The following is a 19,928-nucleotide window of genomic DNA, read 5'->3' as shown; positions in this document are numbered from 1 at the left end:
TTTCAATAAAAAAATGATCATTTTTCAATGAACTACGAAGTGCATTATGAAGAATTTAAAAAAGAATTTCACTTTCACTTTTTTAAATGGCACTACATGTTTTTGACTGTATAGCACTATAGACGACCTTAAGGGAGTAGACCCGTTTCTCCAGGATTGCAAGGGTGCAGGACGCGCCTTCTCATTTCTCGATAATGCAAAGATGAAGGTCTTCAGCAGTCAAAAGCGCTAGATAAAAGAACAATCTAGGCAGCGAATGCCCTCAAAAGACCTATTTTTATGTTTATGAGGCGTAATTTGCATTATTCGGAAGCATAAAGCTGCGCATGTAGCTATTTTCATAATGCATATTACGCTTCGTAAACGTAAAAACTTTTGAGGGCGATCGCAGCCTAGATTGATCTTTTATCTAGCGCTTTTGACTACTGAAAACCCCCATGTTTGCATTATCGAGAAACAAGAAGGTGCCTTCCGTACCCTTGCAATCCTGGAAACGAGACTACGCCCTTAAGATGATCTCGATCACCTTATTATGTGACCTTAGCATAGTATGACCTTGAACGGTAATCTTGAACAGAGAAATCGTCAAGAGAAGTCATAATAAAAATAAATGAACACCTCGTTTGCAAATCGATTAACTCCACAAAATAAACAGTGTAAGAATTCATAAAACAATACTGGATTAAACAGCAAATTATTTTAAAAAACACCATCAGTTTCAATCGAATTGAATTAACGTGTTCGACATCTTGTTATTGACAAAATATCGTGGACAAAAATAAATAAGATACTATTTTTAGGTATTTAGGAGCATGCAGCAACAAGGGCAATTTTTTTACAGAAATAATATTGCATAACAACGTCGCAATCGTTGTCGAACGATATAAGACGCTTTTCTCTCGGTGACCTTTCTCTCGTTTAGAGCAGGGATCGAAATGAACATCTCTTACGACGATAATTCTTCAATAAAACATCTGTTCTTATAACAGAAAAATTATTTTCATATTTTACAATTACCGTTCAAGTTACAATTTTCAACTTCTCTTTTTATTTGGAAATTACAATTTACATACATCACATTTCAAACAAAACCTGAGAGACCCATTTAAAGAGAACTTAAATAGTTACTATAACTTCTTCGATCCCTGGTTTATGTCTTCGTAATCGCGGATGGGAATCGTTTGCCTTCGTGATGGAAACACCGCGAGACAGTTATGCTAGTTTATATAGACCAGAGTATTGCAAATGAAACCTTTTTCGCTGTCCATCATTTCGTTTCGAAAGATCTACGATCGCTTAGAGATCGCGAGGATCTACGCTAGACGAGTGTGACCGGGGGGAGATGAGACTAGCTCAAACTAGATCAAACTAGATCGAACTAGAGACAAAGCGAAATCGTTGTCCCTTCCGAACGGTTTCACGAGAGATTCAACGATATAAAGCATCCACAACGATCGACTTTCTACTCAAAGTCCATGCCCTTGGTCTTTCAACTTTGGCTTTCGGATATCTTCGGTTTATTTCTGGACGTCTACGAGTTTCTTTGTCTCTCTTTTACACTTTTTCCCTCTTTCTTGTCTCTTCTTTCTCGCTCTTTCTCTTTTTCTATCTTTCTCTATTTCATTCATCGACTACTACTCTCTTCCTCTCTCTCTTCTCTCATCAATCTTTTACTCTTTCTTTTTCTCTCTCTCTCACTCTCTCTTCCTTTTTCTTTTTGCCTTCACTTCGCTGCTCGAGACTTTGTATAGCTGGAAGACGAAGTTTTATCAAACAAACAACAACTCGAAGAGACACTTGGAGATAGTTTAACGCGAGCGATTACTATACACGGGAGAGACGGGATATCGTTAGAGATTATGGTTTCATGTATACAGATGCACAATGGAACAAGTCGCTTATTTTCCTGGACAATGAAACGATATTCCAAGAGACGAGTACGGATGATTTTGAAATCATTTCGTGAATTGTAACAGAGCCGGGGAACTTCTTCCTGGATCCCCACTATTCATTTTCTGGTCTCCCACTCTTCAACTCCACTCCTAGCTTGACTTCATACGCGGTGCGGTCGCACGCTATTTCTTTCATAGGATACCAGCAGGGAGTTCCAACCTGTTCCGCACCGAGAACCGCAAGATCCCCACCATTAGTCAAATCTTTTCCCACTACTACCCAATAAGCAATCCGCTTTGGTATGAATTGGACACCAAAGGCGCCAAATACCGAACCATCTGTTTCCGCAATCTGTTTGGCGACAACGTTTAATGCCAAAAATTCCATGCCTGAATGGAGACCAAATCGAAAGCAGGGTCTGTCCTTGGTATAGAGGACAGGTCGATCGCACTAAGAGCGAACCTAACCTTGCTTTCAGAGTAAATATCGGGTAAAATCGTTATTGTCATTATTTTAAAGTTTGTACATATTTAAATTATTGAAAATGTATAAAATTTCAAATTATATCATTTAGTAATTTAAATAGAATTCAATTTTTCCTCCTAGAGAGCAAGGTTTACTCCGATTTTGCTCAATATTTACTCATGACCTGACCTCTATGACGAGGCTAAGGCAGGCCAAGGTTTGGTCTCAATTTGGCCTCCAATTTGGTTCCAAACTTTGTAGCCAAATAAAGGAGGTATTTTTCGCGATCGCACTATTTTGAAAGAATGGTAATTATTTTTCTCGGCGCCTCAAGCTATATTCATTTAATGTAGAAAATTGATCGAACCTGTGCGCCGAGAAAAATAATTACCATTCTTTGTAGCCAAATATTGAACAATCTGTTTCTGTATTAGGCTCGGTATTTGGCAACAGGTTTTAGTCTGTAGATTCAGAGCAAATAAGGACTAAATGCTGTTCCAGACATGTCTTGACACCAAAATGATCGCCTTTTGCTCGCAAAGTATGATTGCAGACATTTGGTCTTAATCTGCTCGAACAGATCTTTCTGACTAAGTACGTACAGCCGTAGAGGCTGTACGTTCGGCAACGTTGAAGTCTAAGAGTGGGGGGAGGTACCTAAGTCGAATGATGGGGGACGCTGGTAGGCACTGAGAACAGGGAAAAGAAACAGTGTGCAAACCCATGGACCGCCAGTTCACCGGCTCTGAATGATAATATACGAGAAAATTCTCTGTGCGAGAGTTTTCCACTGAAAATCGTAAACAACAGGGACCAGTTATTTCCCTTACTCGTTCCATTGTGAAACGTCGTGACACTGACGAGACATCGACAGGACATCCGACGTGACGTTTACATACACTCGGGTAGAATATTGTTGAGGTATACAGAAAAAAAGAGAAACACACGCAGGCTTCGTGGTTTAAAGAACTGATGGTAGAGGATTGTTTGACAATTGCATGCTTGTGCCGGCTGAGCGTTGCAGTGGTGTGTTCGCTATATTAACATGAGAGAAAGGAAAGGAAAGGAAAGGAAAAGAAAGAAAGAAAGAAAGAAAGAAAAAAGAAAGGGCAGCCCCGTGAATTATCGTGAATCTCGAGCACCGACGGATTCAAAAAGAGCGTGAAAGAGAGGGAAGGAAATCGAATACCCTGGAAAGGGAGGATTCTTCGTTCGCTGAGGGTAACGCGTCCCCATAATTGCTGCAAATTGTGCTCGGTATGATGGGTATTCCCTGTTCGATCGGTATCAATAATTTATCCAGATCACGTTCTTTAGTTGTGTGAAAAGAAAGTCGGCTTTGATCTTTGAAACAGTTGTCACTATCCTCTGTATGATTTTTTTCCATTTTTTGTGATTGTTCATGAAAAGTTACCAGCTCAAATTGAAAATGGTTTGTTTTCATTGCTGTGTAAATACATAAATATATCGCCTAATTTGATTAAATCTTGTGGATACTGTTTTACCTAGTATTAAGGGGTTAGACTTCCATCTCCAGGATTGCAAGGGTGCGGGATGCGCTTTCTCATTTCTCGATGATGCAAAGATGGGGGTTTTCAGCAGTCAAAAACGTTAGCTAAAAGATCAATCTAGGCCACGATCGCCCTCAAAAGTCCTATTTTTACATTTACGAGGCGTAATTTGAATTATTCGGAAGCATAAAGCTGCGCATATAGCTATTTTCATAAAGCTGCGACAGCCACATGCTGCCGAATAATACAAATTACGCCTCGTAAACGTAAAAATAGGATTTTTGAGGGCGATCGCGGCCTAGATTGATCTTTCATCTAGCGCTTTTGACTACTGAAAACCCCCGTCTTTGGACCCTTGCAAACCTAGAAACGAGTATATCCCCTTAAATCGATCATTTCCATAGCTTGCTTCCATGCAGCAGAGTTTCCTCAAATTGACGCTCTCATCAAGACCCATTTTTGCAAATACTACAATATTTACAGCTTACACGTAACTGTCAAAGGAGCCTACACGTAAAATATTGGCTCGAAATACTGAACTGGAATAGTACATTTAAAATTTTTAAGTTCCAAGACCGACTTTCTTTTTGTGCACATGCGAAAATCTCATTCAAACTGCCCGTTCTCGGTGTTTCGTCGAGCGAATGCTTGGACCGTTGCTTTTCCACAGGATTTTTTCTCTCTTGCACCCTTTGTCTTTCCCCGTTCCCATTCCAAGAATATGAATATAAAAAGTAATGATAAAGAGATGCGCGCGCCTGCGTGCGTACGTGTGCGCGAAAACGAACGAGCGAACAGAGAGACAAAGCACAGCGAGAATAGCAAAGAGTTCGACGCCCGGGAAAAAGTTACTTATTCGTAGTTGTTACTATCTACATAGCGTAGTTTAGGTCCCATAGGCGGAGCAGTATCGTCGTTGCACTCAATTAGACGTAGACGGTACGATTAATCAGTCTGAACACAACGTAGTCGACCGTGTCGTAGCTCGCCGCGTGTATCGATCGCTTGTTGGCCACTATACACGCTCCTTGACAGTGATCCACGCATACATAAATCCACATTGACGCGTGCAGGAACGGTTGCAATTATGATTGCCAATGATATCCGGTCAGTTAGGCTCTAACAGACATCCGAAACTATAATCTGTTTCTCGAAAGAAAGTATTTTGTTAGCCAAAACGCCCGTTCAAATGGTTGTTCTAGACACACAAGATTTTCCCTTCAGCGATTTTTCCTTTAACATGGACAAAGAATAATTGATTTCTAGAGCTGAAAATATATTGTTTGATGCTAGGGTTTCTTACGTAAAGCTGGTTCTGATAGAGCAGCAACTAGAGATCCTTATCTAGAGTTGGTTATAATAGAGCAGCAACTAGAGACTTTTATTTAGAACTGGCTCTGATAGACCAGTGACCAGACATTCTTAATTTAGAACTAGCTCTAAGAGAGCAGCATTTAAGGATCTTCTTACGAGCTAACTCTAATAGATCTAGAGCTAAAGATCGTATTTAGAACTAGCTCTAATAGAAGTAGAGCTGGAGTTCTCCTATTTGCAGGTCTAGACATTCATTGTGATTTCCATATGTTAAGGGCAAAAATTCCTTGAGCCAGCTCTAAAAATACCGAGTGGACCTTTTGGCCAACAATGTAGTAGCTAGCTAGCCACTTCACTCCTCTTGCTTGAACCTCGCAACATAAGGATTGTAGTGGACAAGTATTTTCTTTGGAGAAATGGACCACAGTTGCCAACAGTGTCTCAAAGAGTCCACGATTTCGATTCGATCTTGCTGGGTTCTCGGAGAAAAGCGAACACGGTTCCCCTGAAGCGATTCCAGCGATGTTCGAGAGAAACTATCTAGAAACCTCTGAAAGGTTCATCCGCGTGTTCGTGCTTAGGTATAACGCTAGCCTTCAGAGAGCTTTCACGTTTCCGTCCAGTTCACGACGGTGTCCGGTTTCGAAACATTTGAAAACGATTTAACGAATAATGAAGTATAGTTTGGTCAACTATAAAAGATGAAGATCTAGACACCGTCGTCCCGAGATCGACGATCGATGGTCCTTGTGTCCGAACGAGGCCCATGGGTGCATTGCCGGGAGAAAACATCGAGCACTGGTGGGTTGGATGGATGGCGAGGGCTTAGTTCACGATTCCTCGGTGCAAACCGAGACGAGGATACAATATCGAAATCGAGATCGTAATCGGACTTAGAAAAGGAAGAAGGAATTCGACACAAACACACGAGTGAATCGATGGAGAACGTTGGGGGAAGAAAAGGTGTTGATTCTCGCGGAGAGATGAAAAAGTATCGACGAGCGTTCGATTTAGGCTCGATGCGACGATCAGGCAGGCACCGATGCGAAATCGTTTCCCGCGGGACAACAGCGAGCGTGCACTATACATACATAAACGTCGGAGATGAAAAACAAGCCGAGTGAAACAGATATCGAAGGTGAACGAACGTATTATAGAAAACCACGGGTAGACCGTTGAAAGGTTACGTGTTCGCTACGGTAGCTTCTCGACGTTCCTCCCCACAGCCACCGCCCTAGTGACCCTCATAGCCACTAGCCACCCTCTAATTAGGCCTCTTAGTAACCCCCGTAGCCCGCTCTAAGCCCAATTAGCCCAGCCCTTGAAAGTGGAACAAAAATAAACGATTAAAAAGTGAAAAACACCGCCCATTAAAATACACTCTCGACTCCAGAAGCGAATACTAGCAGACCACCTCACAATTAATGCTACTTTGTATATTTTTTTGTTTTCTCTTTCCGTCTGTCTGTCTCACGATCCCGTGTTCCCCGCTGTGCTCGCTCGCCCTGCTCACCTGCCCTCAACCAACTACGTAAAAAGTACGTAGTGAAGTGTGTGATTGTCGCCATTAAAACGATCGGCAACATTATGTTGGTCACCTATCTCCTACAGTTCATGTTCGCTGTTATCGGGGTACAGCTGTTTAAGGTAAAGCCAAACCAACAAACCACTTAGAACGTTTAAACTAAGCCGAATCTTCGAGAGAACTTCTACTTCTCTTCTACTCTTCTACTTCTCTACTCTCTCCCCCTCTCTCTCTCTCTCTCTCTCTCTCCTGCTCTCTTGCTCTCTCTCTTTCTCTTCTTCCTCCTCTGTCTTCTTCTTCTACCTTCTATCTTTTCGTATACTTGTTTCGATACTTTTGTTTTAACGTCTGCTCTTTGTTCATTGGTTTTTCTCTCCGTCTTCTCCGTTGTTTTTCTCTCCTTCTCTTCTTACTTTCCAAGTTTTTCTGTTCTATCGTCGTCGTTGCTCTTCGTCGTCAACGTCAGGCCGACGGAACCGCGTCACAACCGGAGAAAAGCTTCAAATCGCGCGTCGGAACGCGCGGAACCAAGATTTCCCTCGCTGGACACGGGCTGTCGGGATGATAAAAAGATCATTCTGTATCTTCGAGTCTTCGATTAACACCTCGGCTAACCCCTTGCACTATACCAACGGGTCAGACTCGTGATCAGGATTTCGAGCAGAATTCGATAAACATGTATATTATTAATTTCCTTTAAGCTGGAATAAAATTCTTCTAGAAAATTATGAACGATGGAAACGTTCTACTCACTGATTCATAAAAGCACCTGTAGTGCAAGGGGTTAATAATATAGCAGAGAGAGCGGCAATTTCCATTATGATCGGTTGATAAAGTGTTGATAGTGACGAATAAGGATATGAAAAATGACAGTGTTCGAATCCGCCATCCCGTGTCCAGCGACACGCTGCACGCTGACACCGATCGCAACCTCCACCAACCCTGCCAACCTTTAACCTTCCGATGATCCAGCTAGACTATTTTTTCTCGATCCTTGGCTACCGGAGGAGAATATCGACGACTTTAATATCGATGTATCGAGCGAAAACACTTTCAACGATGAGCCAACGTTCGAATTAGCAACGTTCAGCGACGAAGATTGTAATACTCGAGATACAATATCATATAATATGCAGGGTGAAGCGTCTCTTCTAACCTCTGTTGTCAAAATTCTTCGTGGTTTTAAATGCTAAAAATGGACAAGAGATGTTGGCTTCATTGAGGAAAAGTGTTGTTTCAGGAATTATGATAGAACATAGTCTAAATATAATTTCTATTTTGCATAAAGAAATATAAACTAGGTGAACTATAAAACAGTGGAAGATACAAAAAATCTAAGAACATTGTTATGTTGTTTTCAACGTGAGAAGTTTATTAAGGAATAAAATGAATTTTTATTCAACTACAGCATCTCACAATTGACGCAGAATATTTTTATTTTGCACAGAGAGACCCACAGTCTACTTATTACAGACCTTCCTCGGGTGGCTTTTTATTCTAGATGCAACATGAATCTGTTTTAAAAGAAATTTAAAAAATCACTGAAATAGCCAAACAGTACAATTACCAGGAGAAATTTTCTCTACCTGAACAACTGGCCCACTGAAGCAAATATTCTTTCCTTCGCTATCTTTCTGTCGTTAATGAAACGGCGATATTGTCCTCCGAAGAAGCCTCTGCGCCGTCGATAACACCCCCGAGCACGGTCACGCGATGTACAAAGATCGAGAACTGTATCTTTTTCACCAAGAGAATCAGCCGGCGCTGCAATAACTAATAAACGACTTGTCCGAGAGTGAAACACACGTTACACGCACATATAGACACACGGACCACCACAGGCTTGCCAGATGAGAAACGCGAGTGCTTTTCGTAGACGTCGAACTCTCCGGATATATGTATGTATACATACATATATAGAGAGAGGACACGCTTCAACACAGAGAGGCTTGCGAGTTGTCGACTGTGTATGCGACCGAGAACAAAGCTTTGATCGTAGTGCATGCGAGTTGCAACATCGGAACCACGAGTCACCGCTGCTGACATGGCAATATCAACTGATCACGTTCTATCAGCTATCTGTCTGCCTCACAGTCTGTCCAACTTCCTATCTGGTCCTTTCTGGAAAAATTGTAAAAACACGTTTGAAACTGCAGCTCGATCAATTCGATGATCTATTGCAGCTTTTGTAACTGATTCGGCACGTTTTAAAAACTATACATATATCGCTTAAAGATCTACAATCAAGTAAATCATACTCTCTGACTATTAACCCTTTGCAGTCGGTGCTATTTTAACTTGTACATATTTAACAACATATTTAATAATGTAAAGAATATTGTGAATAATGGTACTCTCTGAGTCACCCCTCGACTGCTAAGGCTTAAAAATCACTGAAATAAGATAATTTGGAATGAATTCAGAAAGTAACAACGATTTCTACACAAAATTCGATCAAAATTACATATACAATCCTCATTTTCTTTATTTGACAAATAAAGTCCAGTCACTTACAAGCGAGAGCATGATCAGAGCATAATTATATTAATTCTTGACAGTCTTTCGGCTCATTAAAACAGCACAGACGATCTTGATGAAACAATTTTTTCTCTCCACTATGTCCAGAGAGATACAGAGTGTCACCTGCCAAAAGCAAAATCAAAGAATTGAAGCTTAAAACCAGCAAAAACGCAGAAAACGTGCATCACGCCTAGTCGTAGAGAGTTACAATAGCTTTTACATAGTTAGCACGATATCGTAGCTAGAGTCGCCAGACGAGGGGAATTTACTCGAATCGAGGGGAAAAAGTAATCCCCTCTCTTCCAGTACCGGATTAATCACGTGACATTGTGACACATGCACAACAGAGACGGAACGCGTCACGTGACCGGGCCGTGACGAAAGCGTGGGGGAATAGCGTCATAGAAGGGGAACAGTAGAATGGGGACACAAGTCTTATTGTTAATCTGGCGACTCCGATCGCAGCATTATTGAAACACAATGATGATTGATATAGAAATGGAACAATCTGAAAATCTCGTGGTTCCTACAGCGTGAACAGCCAATTGCATGCCGCTCGCTTGCTTTCGTTCCATTCGCAAACCGTACTAACTGTGAACGTTGATCCAGCCATCAAACAACCGAGGAACATCCTTCGCGCATCTCCATGGTTACAATCCTAAATTTCATCGGAAACGGTTAGGCGAAACCGATCCGCGTTCTACCCGAGAAACCTTCAAAGGAAGCGCTCGATCAGGGACCAATTCGCCGAAGAATATCGATCTTGCGTTCTCCTCGATCTTGCAAGCAATTATGGACGGCACGAAAGTCGGCGTACGTCGCGAGACATTCACGCGAATAGTGTTTTTCAAGACAGTGAAACACGTTCTCCGTGGTTGCTCGAAACGCGAGCAACTCGAATGGAAATTCGACGTTCCCGGTGCTTGTTCTCGGTGGAACGAGCCTAGCGATCTTCAGGGAAGCAAGAAATCCGCGTGGAGACTACATAGGTTCACGATCTAAATTAATGTTTTTTGAACGTTTTTGTAACAATTGATTAATTCAGAGGCTTTTAGTTAGTTGGCTTTCGCAGCTGGACATTAATTGATTAAAATTTCTGAACGATTTTTATTTCAGTGGATCTTTATTCAAAATAAAAATAGCCACTTAAGATAGTTCTCCTTTTTTTAATGACTGCAGCAGGACGAACGTAAAACATTGATGCTAGTCAATTCTTTCAATGTAAGCAACATTTAAGAGAACAAGCTGGAAAATAATACAACATACTAACTTCACTTTGCTACAGAATATTTCCAGATTTCTGTCAAACGCACTGAAAACGCATTAAAACAAGTAAATCAATATTAAAGATTCGTGCGTTTATTAAATCAAAGGGTAAACAAAATTGCCAGATGATCTAGAGATCGCTATGCTCGTTCCATCGATGATGTGTTTAGATAACTCGGTCGTCGAGCGAACCATAGGTCGGAAGGTAGATCGTAGAACGTATCTCCGGACTCTCGATCCCACTCGTGCACGATCCACGTCGCTTCGATCGGCGCAGACGAAACGGGACAGCCTGTACATACAACTATGTACATAAATATTGTATATTGTATAATATATACATAATGTTCTGTATTATATTGTGCACGCCAAAAGGAATGCTTCTGTCTCTGTCACTTCTCCACACATATATACATATATATATATATATTTTTTCTTTCATCTTTCCTTTACTTTTGCTCGACTTTGCTCCTAGCTAGTGAATGGCCAATTAACAATCGAACGGTCGAGCGAAGCCGATCGTAACTCCTCGTTAGCATTGTTTTAACGTAGTTCGATGTATGATAGAATTAAATCTTGAAGGGTACGAAGAAGATCGGTGCACGCTCGATCGATCACGCTTTTGAAAATCGTCTCGAGAAGACTCGGTTCGCTTCGCATTAATAGGATTCTTGTGTTGTGTAGGGGAAATTTTTCCTTTGTACCGATGCATCGAAAATGACGGAGGCCGACTGCCAGTGAGTTATCCTTACCACTTACTGTGGCAGAAAGTGGTGTTGAACGCAGAGGAGTTCAATGAACTTGTAAATTAACTTGTAATCCGAGGGGTTAACCCTTTGCAGTCGGAGTTATTTCAACTCGAAAATTGAACATTTCTTCCGACCTAGAACAATTTCTATATGATTCTTTTAATTTTATGGATATGAAATTGTAATGATACCTTATACGAACTTAAATGTGTAGTAATTGATTAGATACAACATACTTAATAATGTGAAGAATATTGTGAATAATAGTACAGCAATTTTTAGTGGCGACTCTGAATCACCACTCGAGTGCCTAGTGAGTTTTTAACATTTACATAGAATCACGATTTTACATTGCCGAATGAAGAGCTCGGAAATAGGAGTCATAATTGAAGAATCACAAGTACCACTTTCTCGCCATGAATTTTGAATAGAAAATGATCTTTGACGAGTTGACTATGATTGAAATCGTTTCCAGGGGTACGTACCTAGAGTACGAGAACGGGAACATCAACAAGCCAGTGATGAAGGAAAGAAACTGGTTACAGAACCGTTTCCATTTCGACGATGTTGGAAAGGCGATGCTGACCCTGTTCACCGTTTCAACGTTCGAGGGCTGGCCGCCGTAAGTAAGCTCGGGATCTCGTCTCGTCTCGTCGCAACAAGCAACTCTCGCTTTCTCTATTGTCGCGTATTTTTTTAAAGAAAAAGAACGCGTGTTTTTTTAAAGAAAAAGAAACCGCCTGGAAGAGTGTCCGGTGCGCATCGCTTAGCGTTTTCTCTCCCAACAGATTGCTAGACGTGTCGATCGACTCTAACAAGGAGGATCATGGACCAATTCATAATTTTCGGCCGATAGTGGCCGCGTACTACATCATTTACATCATTATCATAGCATTCTTCATGGTGAACATCTTCGTTGGTTTCGTAATTGTCACTTTCCAGAACGAGGGTGAGCAAGAGTACAAAAACTGCGAGCTCGACAAGAATCAGGTGAGCTAATCATGTTCCAATATGCTAATTAATTCAGGACATCAGCGTTCAGGATATAGTGTCACCAATTATGACATCACAACCGAGAAATCGACGAAAAAAATTTTCTTTTCCTGCGGACAAAAGGAGAGTAGAGCAATATTTCGACCAGGTGCCTTAGTTTTTCATTAGATTACGCGCGTCATTAGATTACGCGCTTTACACATACAATATATGGCAAAAATAAATAGGTGAAACACAAAATATAAAGTCTAGTATGTATTATATAAGTAAAAGATAATTTACAGTATTTGCAAATTAATGCAAACAAATATGTTATGTAAACCAACAATGAAAATGCTTCGGCCATTGATCAATATTTGCGGAATTATTAGCGGAGTAAATCGACCATGTGTAGTGAGTTACGGGGTTCGATTTAGGTGCTGGTCCGAATTTTGCTACTTTCCCCTAATCGGATGTCTACGGATCTGTTTACGGATACATTCTCTTGGTTGACTGTGCAGCGAAATTGCATCGAGTTCGCGTTAAAGGCGAAACCAGTACGACGATACATACCAAAGCATCGAATACAGTACAAAGTCTGGTGGTTCGTCACCTCCCAGCCGTTCGAGTACACCATTTTCACACTGATCATGATCAACACAGTCACGCTCGCGATGAAGTTCTACCGGCAGCCGGAGATCTACACGGAGGCGTTGGACGTTCTCAACATGATCTTCACTGCGGTGTTCGCGCTCGAGTTCGTCTTCAAGCTGGCCGCCTTTCGGTTTAAGGTACCAAAAAAATTTCAAATAAACCTCCTCTCACCATTATTTATTAAAATAGCCGAACAACAGAATATGTTTAATGTGGAAAATCATGTTCGCAGAATTACTTCGGCGACGCGTGGAACGTGTTCGACTTCATCATCGTCCTCGGTAGTTTCATCGACATCGTTTACTCGGAAGTCAATGCAAGTATCATCTTGAAAAGACAATCATCTTAAAAACAAAATGTAATAACGCAAACTTGATGTCTTTAGCCCGGCTCCACCATCATCTCCATCAACTTCTTTCGACTGTTTCGAGTGATGCGGCTGGTAAAGCTGCTGAGCAGAGGGGAAGGCATCAGGACGCTTCTCTGGACCTTCATAAAGTCTTTCCAAGCTCTGCCCTACGTAGCTCTACTCATTATAATGCTATTTTTTATTTACGCCGTAATAGGTATGCAGGTAAGCCACTGTCATACTTCCAACTGAAACATAGCAATCCTTAGATGTAAGGAACAAGATCAAGGATGGGCATGTTCTCTGTTGCAGGTGTTTGGAAAGATTGCGATCGACGACGAGACGTCGATAAATCGTAACAACAACTTCCAGTCGTTCCCGCAATCAGTGTTGGTCCTGTTTAGATCAGCTACGGGTACGTAGCGAACAACAGTTCAATTTACCTTGTACGGTCAAGCCAAAAGTTTGGGTATACCTTGTCAAATGTTGGCTTTTGTGTTTGGAAACTCTACTGAGAGACTGCAATCTGAACTTCGCTCTTCAATAAACTTTCAAACATTATGAGATAGTCGCCAGTAGAAAATGCGTTAACCTTGCTCATGAAATCGGTTAAAAATGACCTCTGTAGCCACTACCCAAACTTTTGGTCATCGGTGTACATCATGGAGTTCCAACATGTAGCTCGCGAGCACCCGTAAGCGGTACATTCCCCCCGCTCAGGTTCTTCCCCCACTGTTTGACTTCATCGTTGACGTGTAGAACTTCGTCCCTGTCCCCGTGCCGCTGTGCCACCAATTAACTCTACGGCTGTACGTCGTAGTGGGAAGAGTTTTGACTAATGGTGGGGAGTTTGGACCTCGCAGTTCTCGGAGGGAAACAAGTTGGAACTCGCTGGTGTACATACAAGAATGAATTGAAATAATTGTTGATCACGTCGACTATTCGAATTTGCAGGCGAAGCTTGGCAACAGATCATGATGGACACTTCCGCGCAGCCAGACAAGGTCAAGTGCGACAATAACAGCGACGAAGTCAACAACGCAAGTGGCTGTGGATCCGACATCGCGATTCCCTACTTTATATCTTTCTACGTTTTATGCTCGTTCCTCGTGCGTAGATGATCCTCCAACTGCATCAGATTTTTCAATGAACGGCTGATTAAACTGGTGATCGATCTCCTTTCAGATCATCAACCTCTTCGTCGCTGTAATTATGGACAATTTCGATTACCTGACGAGGGATTGGTCGATCCTGGGTCCCCACCATTTGGACGAGTTCATTCGCCTTTGGTCCGAGTACGATCCCGATGCTAAGGGTCGCATTAAGCATCTGGATGTTGTAACGCTTCTCAGAAAAATATCGCCGCCGTTGGGATTCGGCAAACTCTGCCCACATCGTGTTGCGTGCAAAGTTAGTATTGTTAAACTGCACTCGTACATTGATTATATCAAAGGGTATTTCCTGCGACTAACTTTGCGCACGCTGCAGAGGTTGGTGTCGATGAACATGCCACTGAACAGCGACGGTACTGTCTTGTTCAACGCGACCTTGTTCGCCGTGGTGAGGACCTCGTTGAGGATCAAGACCGAGGGGAACATCGACGATGCTAATACCGAGCTTAGGGCGGTGATCAAGAAGATCTGGAAGAGGACCAGTCCGAAGCTTCTTGACCAAGTGGTGCCACCACCCGGAGGTACGTGATTTCGTACAAATCTGTGTCCAAACATTGCGGACGTCCTCATTTTTATCATAAATGCATAAAATTCACACAGTCTAGTTATTATTCTTCGCATCATTACGTTCGACGAAACGAATTTTCCAGTGGACGACGAGGTGACAGTCGGCAAGTTCTACGCGACCTTCCTGATCCAGGACTACTTCCGGCGGTTCAAGAAACGCAAGGAACAGGAGATGAAGGACGGCGACAAAGACTGCCACAACACCGTCACTCTCCAGGCAGGTCTGAGGACCCTGCACGAGGCGGGACCCGAGTTGAAGAGGGCCATCTCTGGGAACCTGGAGGAGCTTCTCGACGACAATCCGCAGCCAATGCACAGGGTACTGAAAGAGAGAAAGAACTACTGTAGCTAGATTGTCTATTCTTCGAATTTTCTTGATGCTGACCAGATGTTCCTTTTGCAGAGAAATCACAGGCTGTTCGGTAGCGTCTGGCTAAGCATGAAGAAAGGTCATCATGGTTTCAACAGGGCGAGGTCGCTTAAAGTGAACCCCACGAACAAGGTAGTCCAGCAAACTTAACGTTATATCCATGTGTAAACAAACAAAGGAACGTTTTGTCGCCTGTTGCATAAACGTTTCCAAAATAAACGCTGACTTGTAGATTTTGTTCACACTAAGCTTACGTAAGACGATACTAATGTCATTGTTGCCCGATTCGCAGGCTTCCCCGACGAATTCGATTGAGTTTCTGCCATACTGGTCGCTGCGCCGAGGAGGTGGACACGACGCACCGAATCAGATCACCGCGAGGTCTCATCAGATTGTGCCAAACGTAGCAGGGTTAGTTTCAGCACAGTTTATGAAGCAAGATGGTACACAACGTATTGCATAGCACAGATCCACCCGAGATAGCAATCTTGTGACACCTAACTGCCATGTTATGCGAGAGACATCTACATATAAAGCGTTTCTTATGCAGTGGATTGAGCGACAGCGCGATGAACCAGATGGGCATGGACTCGAAGTCAACCGGAATGGAGGAGAGCATTCCTCTGCGACCGTTGGCCACGTTCGGCAATCCCGTCCAGCAGCTGCCGTACCACCATCCTCCGTACAAAGTGATCGAGTAAGTAAAAGACCACAGTAAAATATCGCGAACGCTTCGCAAGTTCAGCGAGAAAATTCAGCCGTTTTCGTCACGGTTGTCGCGGTGCTCCGGCGACGAAACAAGATCGATGGCAATCGTGTCGCAATGATCTCGCTACGTCCGGGAAATCATTCCGCTAGAACGCAGATTCTTTGGGCGATCGGGGATCGTTACGATCAGATTCTATCTCTCTCTCTATATATCTCATTCTAACTCTCATTCTGTCTCTATACTCTGTCTATCCACTCTGTCTATCTCTCTCTAATGTTGATGTCTGATATCTGCACGGTCTTCTGTTTACTGTCGTACGTTTCAGTGGTCCAGGTAGCGGTAACTACCTACATCCGAATAGCGAATATGGTAAGACAATAAGCTGGGCCTATGGGACATGATATAATAGTTTGCTTTTACGTACGAGTCGATCTTTTTGATTAGCATTAATATTATAACCGCTTGCGCGCTTGCATGCGTAACCCAGACTAACAAATATACATATATATATAACCGTGCTCCGGGTTCTCGAGCGAGACTAGATCCACGGGATCATAGAACGCGCGATAGCTGACAAGAACAAACCGGTTGAGAACCGACGAGAACTGGTCCGGACTGTCCAGACTGGTTCGGCACGGTTGCATGTCCTCTCGTTCGATGCGGTTCGTCTTGCCGATCGACGGTCGACGCCGATTCTCGCGATTCTCAGCTGTCCGCGAGATCGTCGAGCGCCTCGAGGACTCTGAACCATGATCACAACGACGCTGGAAGTATAATAGGGAGATGTGAATCTGCTGAATCCAGTCGATCCTCGAGGTTCTCGAGGACGCGGATCGGCCGCAGAGCCGGATCGAGGACGAGGAAAATAAAAGACTCTCTTTTGCTACCTTGGAGCGCTATCACAGCAGAAATTGCCACAACTTATTTCGATAGGATTTTCATGTTACGTGAATTGTCACGTTTCTTCATATACCTACTTTTCTAGTCGAAATTGATCATTGTTGCGTGATGTGGATCCCCGTGCCATTCGATTTTAATAACAATACAATATTGATAACAGACGCATAGGATTTAATTTCTATTTAAAGCCAAGGAATGACATTCGTGTTTAGTAGATTCTGATTTAATAGAAAGAGGCACTATAACGATGTCAGCAACTAGATGGTAATAATAACAATTTCGGTACTCGTTGAGCATTCTGGAGATACACTAAAGCTTCGAAGTGTTGAAGAAAGGATCACGATTGGCAGGTTCTAACCAAATAAAAAGAACAATGACATTCGTTGATGATTCTGGAGATTAAATAAAACTTTTGGTTGAAGAAGGGGGTGGCAAATGATGGCGTGTGCACAAGAGGAGGTCCATAGAGATCCGGCTCTGGTCAGGCGTTGCACGCGCTGGCCTAGTAAGCCCCTAACAAAACTAAGAGAGTGGTTTTCTGCCCGTTTTTCCGTGTGCTCGTGTGCTCGCGCGGGTGTCGGCCTATCCGACGCTCGTGATCGCCGCCCTGTTGCTGTGTTGCGGTTGCTCTCCTCGAAAGCAGTCTTCAGGACGGAATCGAGCAGCAGCTGACCCCACCGACGCCACCACCCCGAAGGAACCCACCCCAGTCCATTGCCCCGAGCACCGGCATACTCCCGCACCCCGAGCTACACTCCAGCAAGTCCAGCAAGTCCAGCAAGTCCAGCAAGTCCGCCAGCGCCACGACGTCGATCGTCACGTGCACGAGCACGAGCACGTCGAGCACGAACACGTCGACCGCCACGAGCAGCTCGAGCCTTGGCTCATCCTCCAACGGGACGCGCTGTTACTATTCCTTTGCGACAAGGGGATGCTGCGACGAATATGCCGTCTGGAGCAATCACGGTACGATCTACTCTCTCTCTCTTTCTCACACACACACACTTTCTCTAGCTCTCTACATCTCTAACTCTCTATCTATGCAGCTCTCCAGCTCTCTAGATCTCTATTTTTGTAGCTCTCTTTCTCTGTAGTTCTCTGTAATTCTCTAGCTCTCTATCTATCTAGCTCTCTATTTCTAGAGTTCTCCATCTCTCAAGCTCTATATCTCTCTATCTTATCTATCTCTCTCTCTCTCTTCTCCCTCTATCTGTCTCTTTCGATACCTTGTGTTACGGGCTATCGAGTTATCTCGCCTCTCGATGATCCACGCGTTTGTTAAATACTAGACGTCGTCAGTCATCTATTCTGTGAACCTGAAACAGATGTAGGATCTAGTAATGTACTGCCTGTGGCTGAAAACAACAGGTACCTTATTTATAACGGGCAGTGCCTTCCTGTGAAATACTTAATCTGGAAAAAAGTTTGATTAACCCTCCGACAGCGGAATCCGGGTCTACTATGACCCACAGTGTAAAAGTAAAGTTGCATTCTCGCGAACTCGAGGCGAGATAGTCTCTGAAGGTGCCCGCAGAGGATCCACAAGTGGGTTCTGCGGATCCCGGTTAGATGACAGTTGTTAAACTGTTTGGGGTTGGATAAACGGGCAGCCGTAGATCGGGACGACGGTGATTCGTCGGCAGGAAGCGAGTTCAGCGCGTCAGGTGGTACCGGAAGTTCCGGGGACTCGAACGGTTGGACCAGCTCGAAGAAGTTGAAACGACGCCGCCGGGGAGGGTCTCTCAGGCAGGACTCGTCCGTGGTGTCTCGTTCCCGTGCTCGTGACCGACGCGACGTCCCTCTGGTCGGGAAATCGGCGCCGCCGAGTTTCCGCAGGCGAACGGCCGCGGGCAGCGGTTGCGGCAGTGGTTGCGGCGTCGGTTGCAGCGGCGGTGGTCAGTCGAGCAGCTCGGCCACGTCGGCATTGAACACCGACGGGAAACGGACCGTCGCCAACGGCCTCAAACTCGCGCAGACGCAGACGATCGCCGTCGCCGGTCTGCTCGCGGACGTCGAGTCGCGACAGTGCCGCGACTGCTCTTCCTGCCTGCCGCATCGAGCCTCCTACCACGGCAGAGGTGACTAACTGATCCTGTCCAATGCTTCGCCGCTCCATTTAGTTCCTTTTAGCTCCCATCAGATCCTCTGGCTCCTTAAGAGGCACATATGGTTCAGTGAGGATCAGAGCTGTCGCACAGTGGTTCAAAATCGTCAAACATACCAAACTTTTAAAGATTTCAATTCCAATGCATTGGCATTTCACCAATCACTTGTCACTTATTACTAGACTGTGGATTTTATGCATTCATGGCAGAAATGAGTAGGTGCAATTCAAATAATAGAAAGGTTAAAATGATTTTAAAATGCTAATCTACTGTCTTCACCTTGTTAAAATGATGAAAGTAGGAACGAAATGACAATGTGGCTGTAGTCTCTTGCAACCGAGGCAGACAATTTGTATGCTAAGTAAACATTATCTGGATAAATGAACGCGTATTGTCTCGTACGAATCAAAGACGATCTAGCCGACGTTAAAGGGACATAAATCCGTCTAATCCTGCATCCCAATCCCAAAATTTTGCGTCGATCGGCAGACATCGAGCGACTAGCTCGTGTTCCCGAGACGCAATAGAAGATACCGTCTCCGTTTCCTCGACTCACAGTTTCGTTCTTTTGCGCACGCACGCACTAACGCACTAACCGCACACTGCATCGCACGCCGCTTTTTCTTTGCTGCACGATCGCATCGCCTGCGATTCGCAACGTCCGTGCACAGACACGAAGAGAGACGCTGATGGGACGAGACGCGCGTACCGCATGATGACGACGCTCTCGCTCGAGGCATGCGTTCTGCCGAGTTCTGGCTCGCTTAACACCGTTTGAGTTGGCTTTGACCGATATGATGGCTGCTGCCGACGCGCTAATCGCACGGAATGTTACACACGACTTTCTTTCGCTCCGGGATTATGCGTGTCGTGTCGAGATCGTTAGT

The 19,928-nt window shown here is 43.8% G+C and overlaps 1 protein-coding gene across 5 annotated transcripts in view; it reads left to right on the top strand.

Moving 5' to 3' along the window:
* The window catches only part of Ca-alpha1d (Ca[2+]-channel protein alpha[[1]] subunit D), a 60,917-nt gene that overhangs the window by 32,774 nt on the left and 8,215 nt on the right, over positions 1–19,928 (top strand). For 2 of the 5 annotated variants that reach the window (XM_076447491.1, XM_076447489.1), the window contains 17 exons: positions 6,723–6,830; positions 11,179–11,231; positions 11,719–11,865; positions 12,032–12,233; positions 12,737–13,006; positions 13,102–13,185; positions 13,255–13,443; positions 13,531–13,633; positions 14,173–14,327; positions 14,404–14,628; positions 14,707–14,911; positions 15,041–15,276; positions 15,361–15,459; positions 15,620–15,738; positions 15,878–16,024; positions 17,577–17,902; positions 18,547–19,014. In XM_076447491.1, coding sequence (XP_076303606.1) covers positions 6,723–6,830; positions 11,179–11,231; positions 11,719–11,865; positions 12,032–12,233; positions 12,737–13,006; positions 13,102–13,185; positions 13,255–13,443; positions 13,531–13,633; positions 14,173–14,327; positions 14,404–14,628; positions 14,707–14,911; positions 15,041–15,276; positions 15,361–15,459; positions 15,620–15,738; positions 15,878–16,024; positions 17,577–17,902; positions 18,547–19,014 — 3,136 coding nt within the window. Of the gene's footprint in view, positions 1–6,722; positions 6,831–11,178; positions 11,232–11,718; positions 11,866–12,031; positions 12,234–12,736; positions 13,007–13,101; positions 13,186–13,254; positions 13,444–13,530; positions 13,634–14,172; positions 14,328–14,403; positions 14,629–14,706; positions 14,912–15,040; positions 15,277–15,360; positions 15,460–15,619; positions 15,739–15,877; positions 16,025–16,361; positions 16,406–17,576; positions 17,903–18,546; positions 19,015–19,928 lie in introns of all 5 variants that reach the window. The other 3 variants (XM_076447493.1, XM_076447490.1, XM_076447492.1) reach the window with 3 other exon arrangements.

This window comes from Lasioglossum baleicum, chromosome 3 (assembly GCF_051020765.1).
Source record: "Lasioglossum baleicum chromosome 3, iyLasBale1, whole genome shotgun sequence".
Lineage (NCBI taxonomy): Eukaryota > Metazoa > Arthropoda > Insecta > Hymenoptera > Halictidae > Lasioglossum > Lasioglossum baleicum.
Note: the sequence above shows the minus strand (reverse complement) of the source record. Positions and strands in the feature narration are given on the sequence as shown.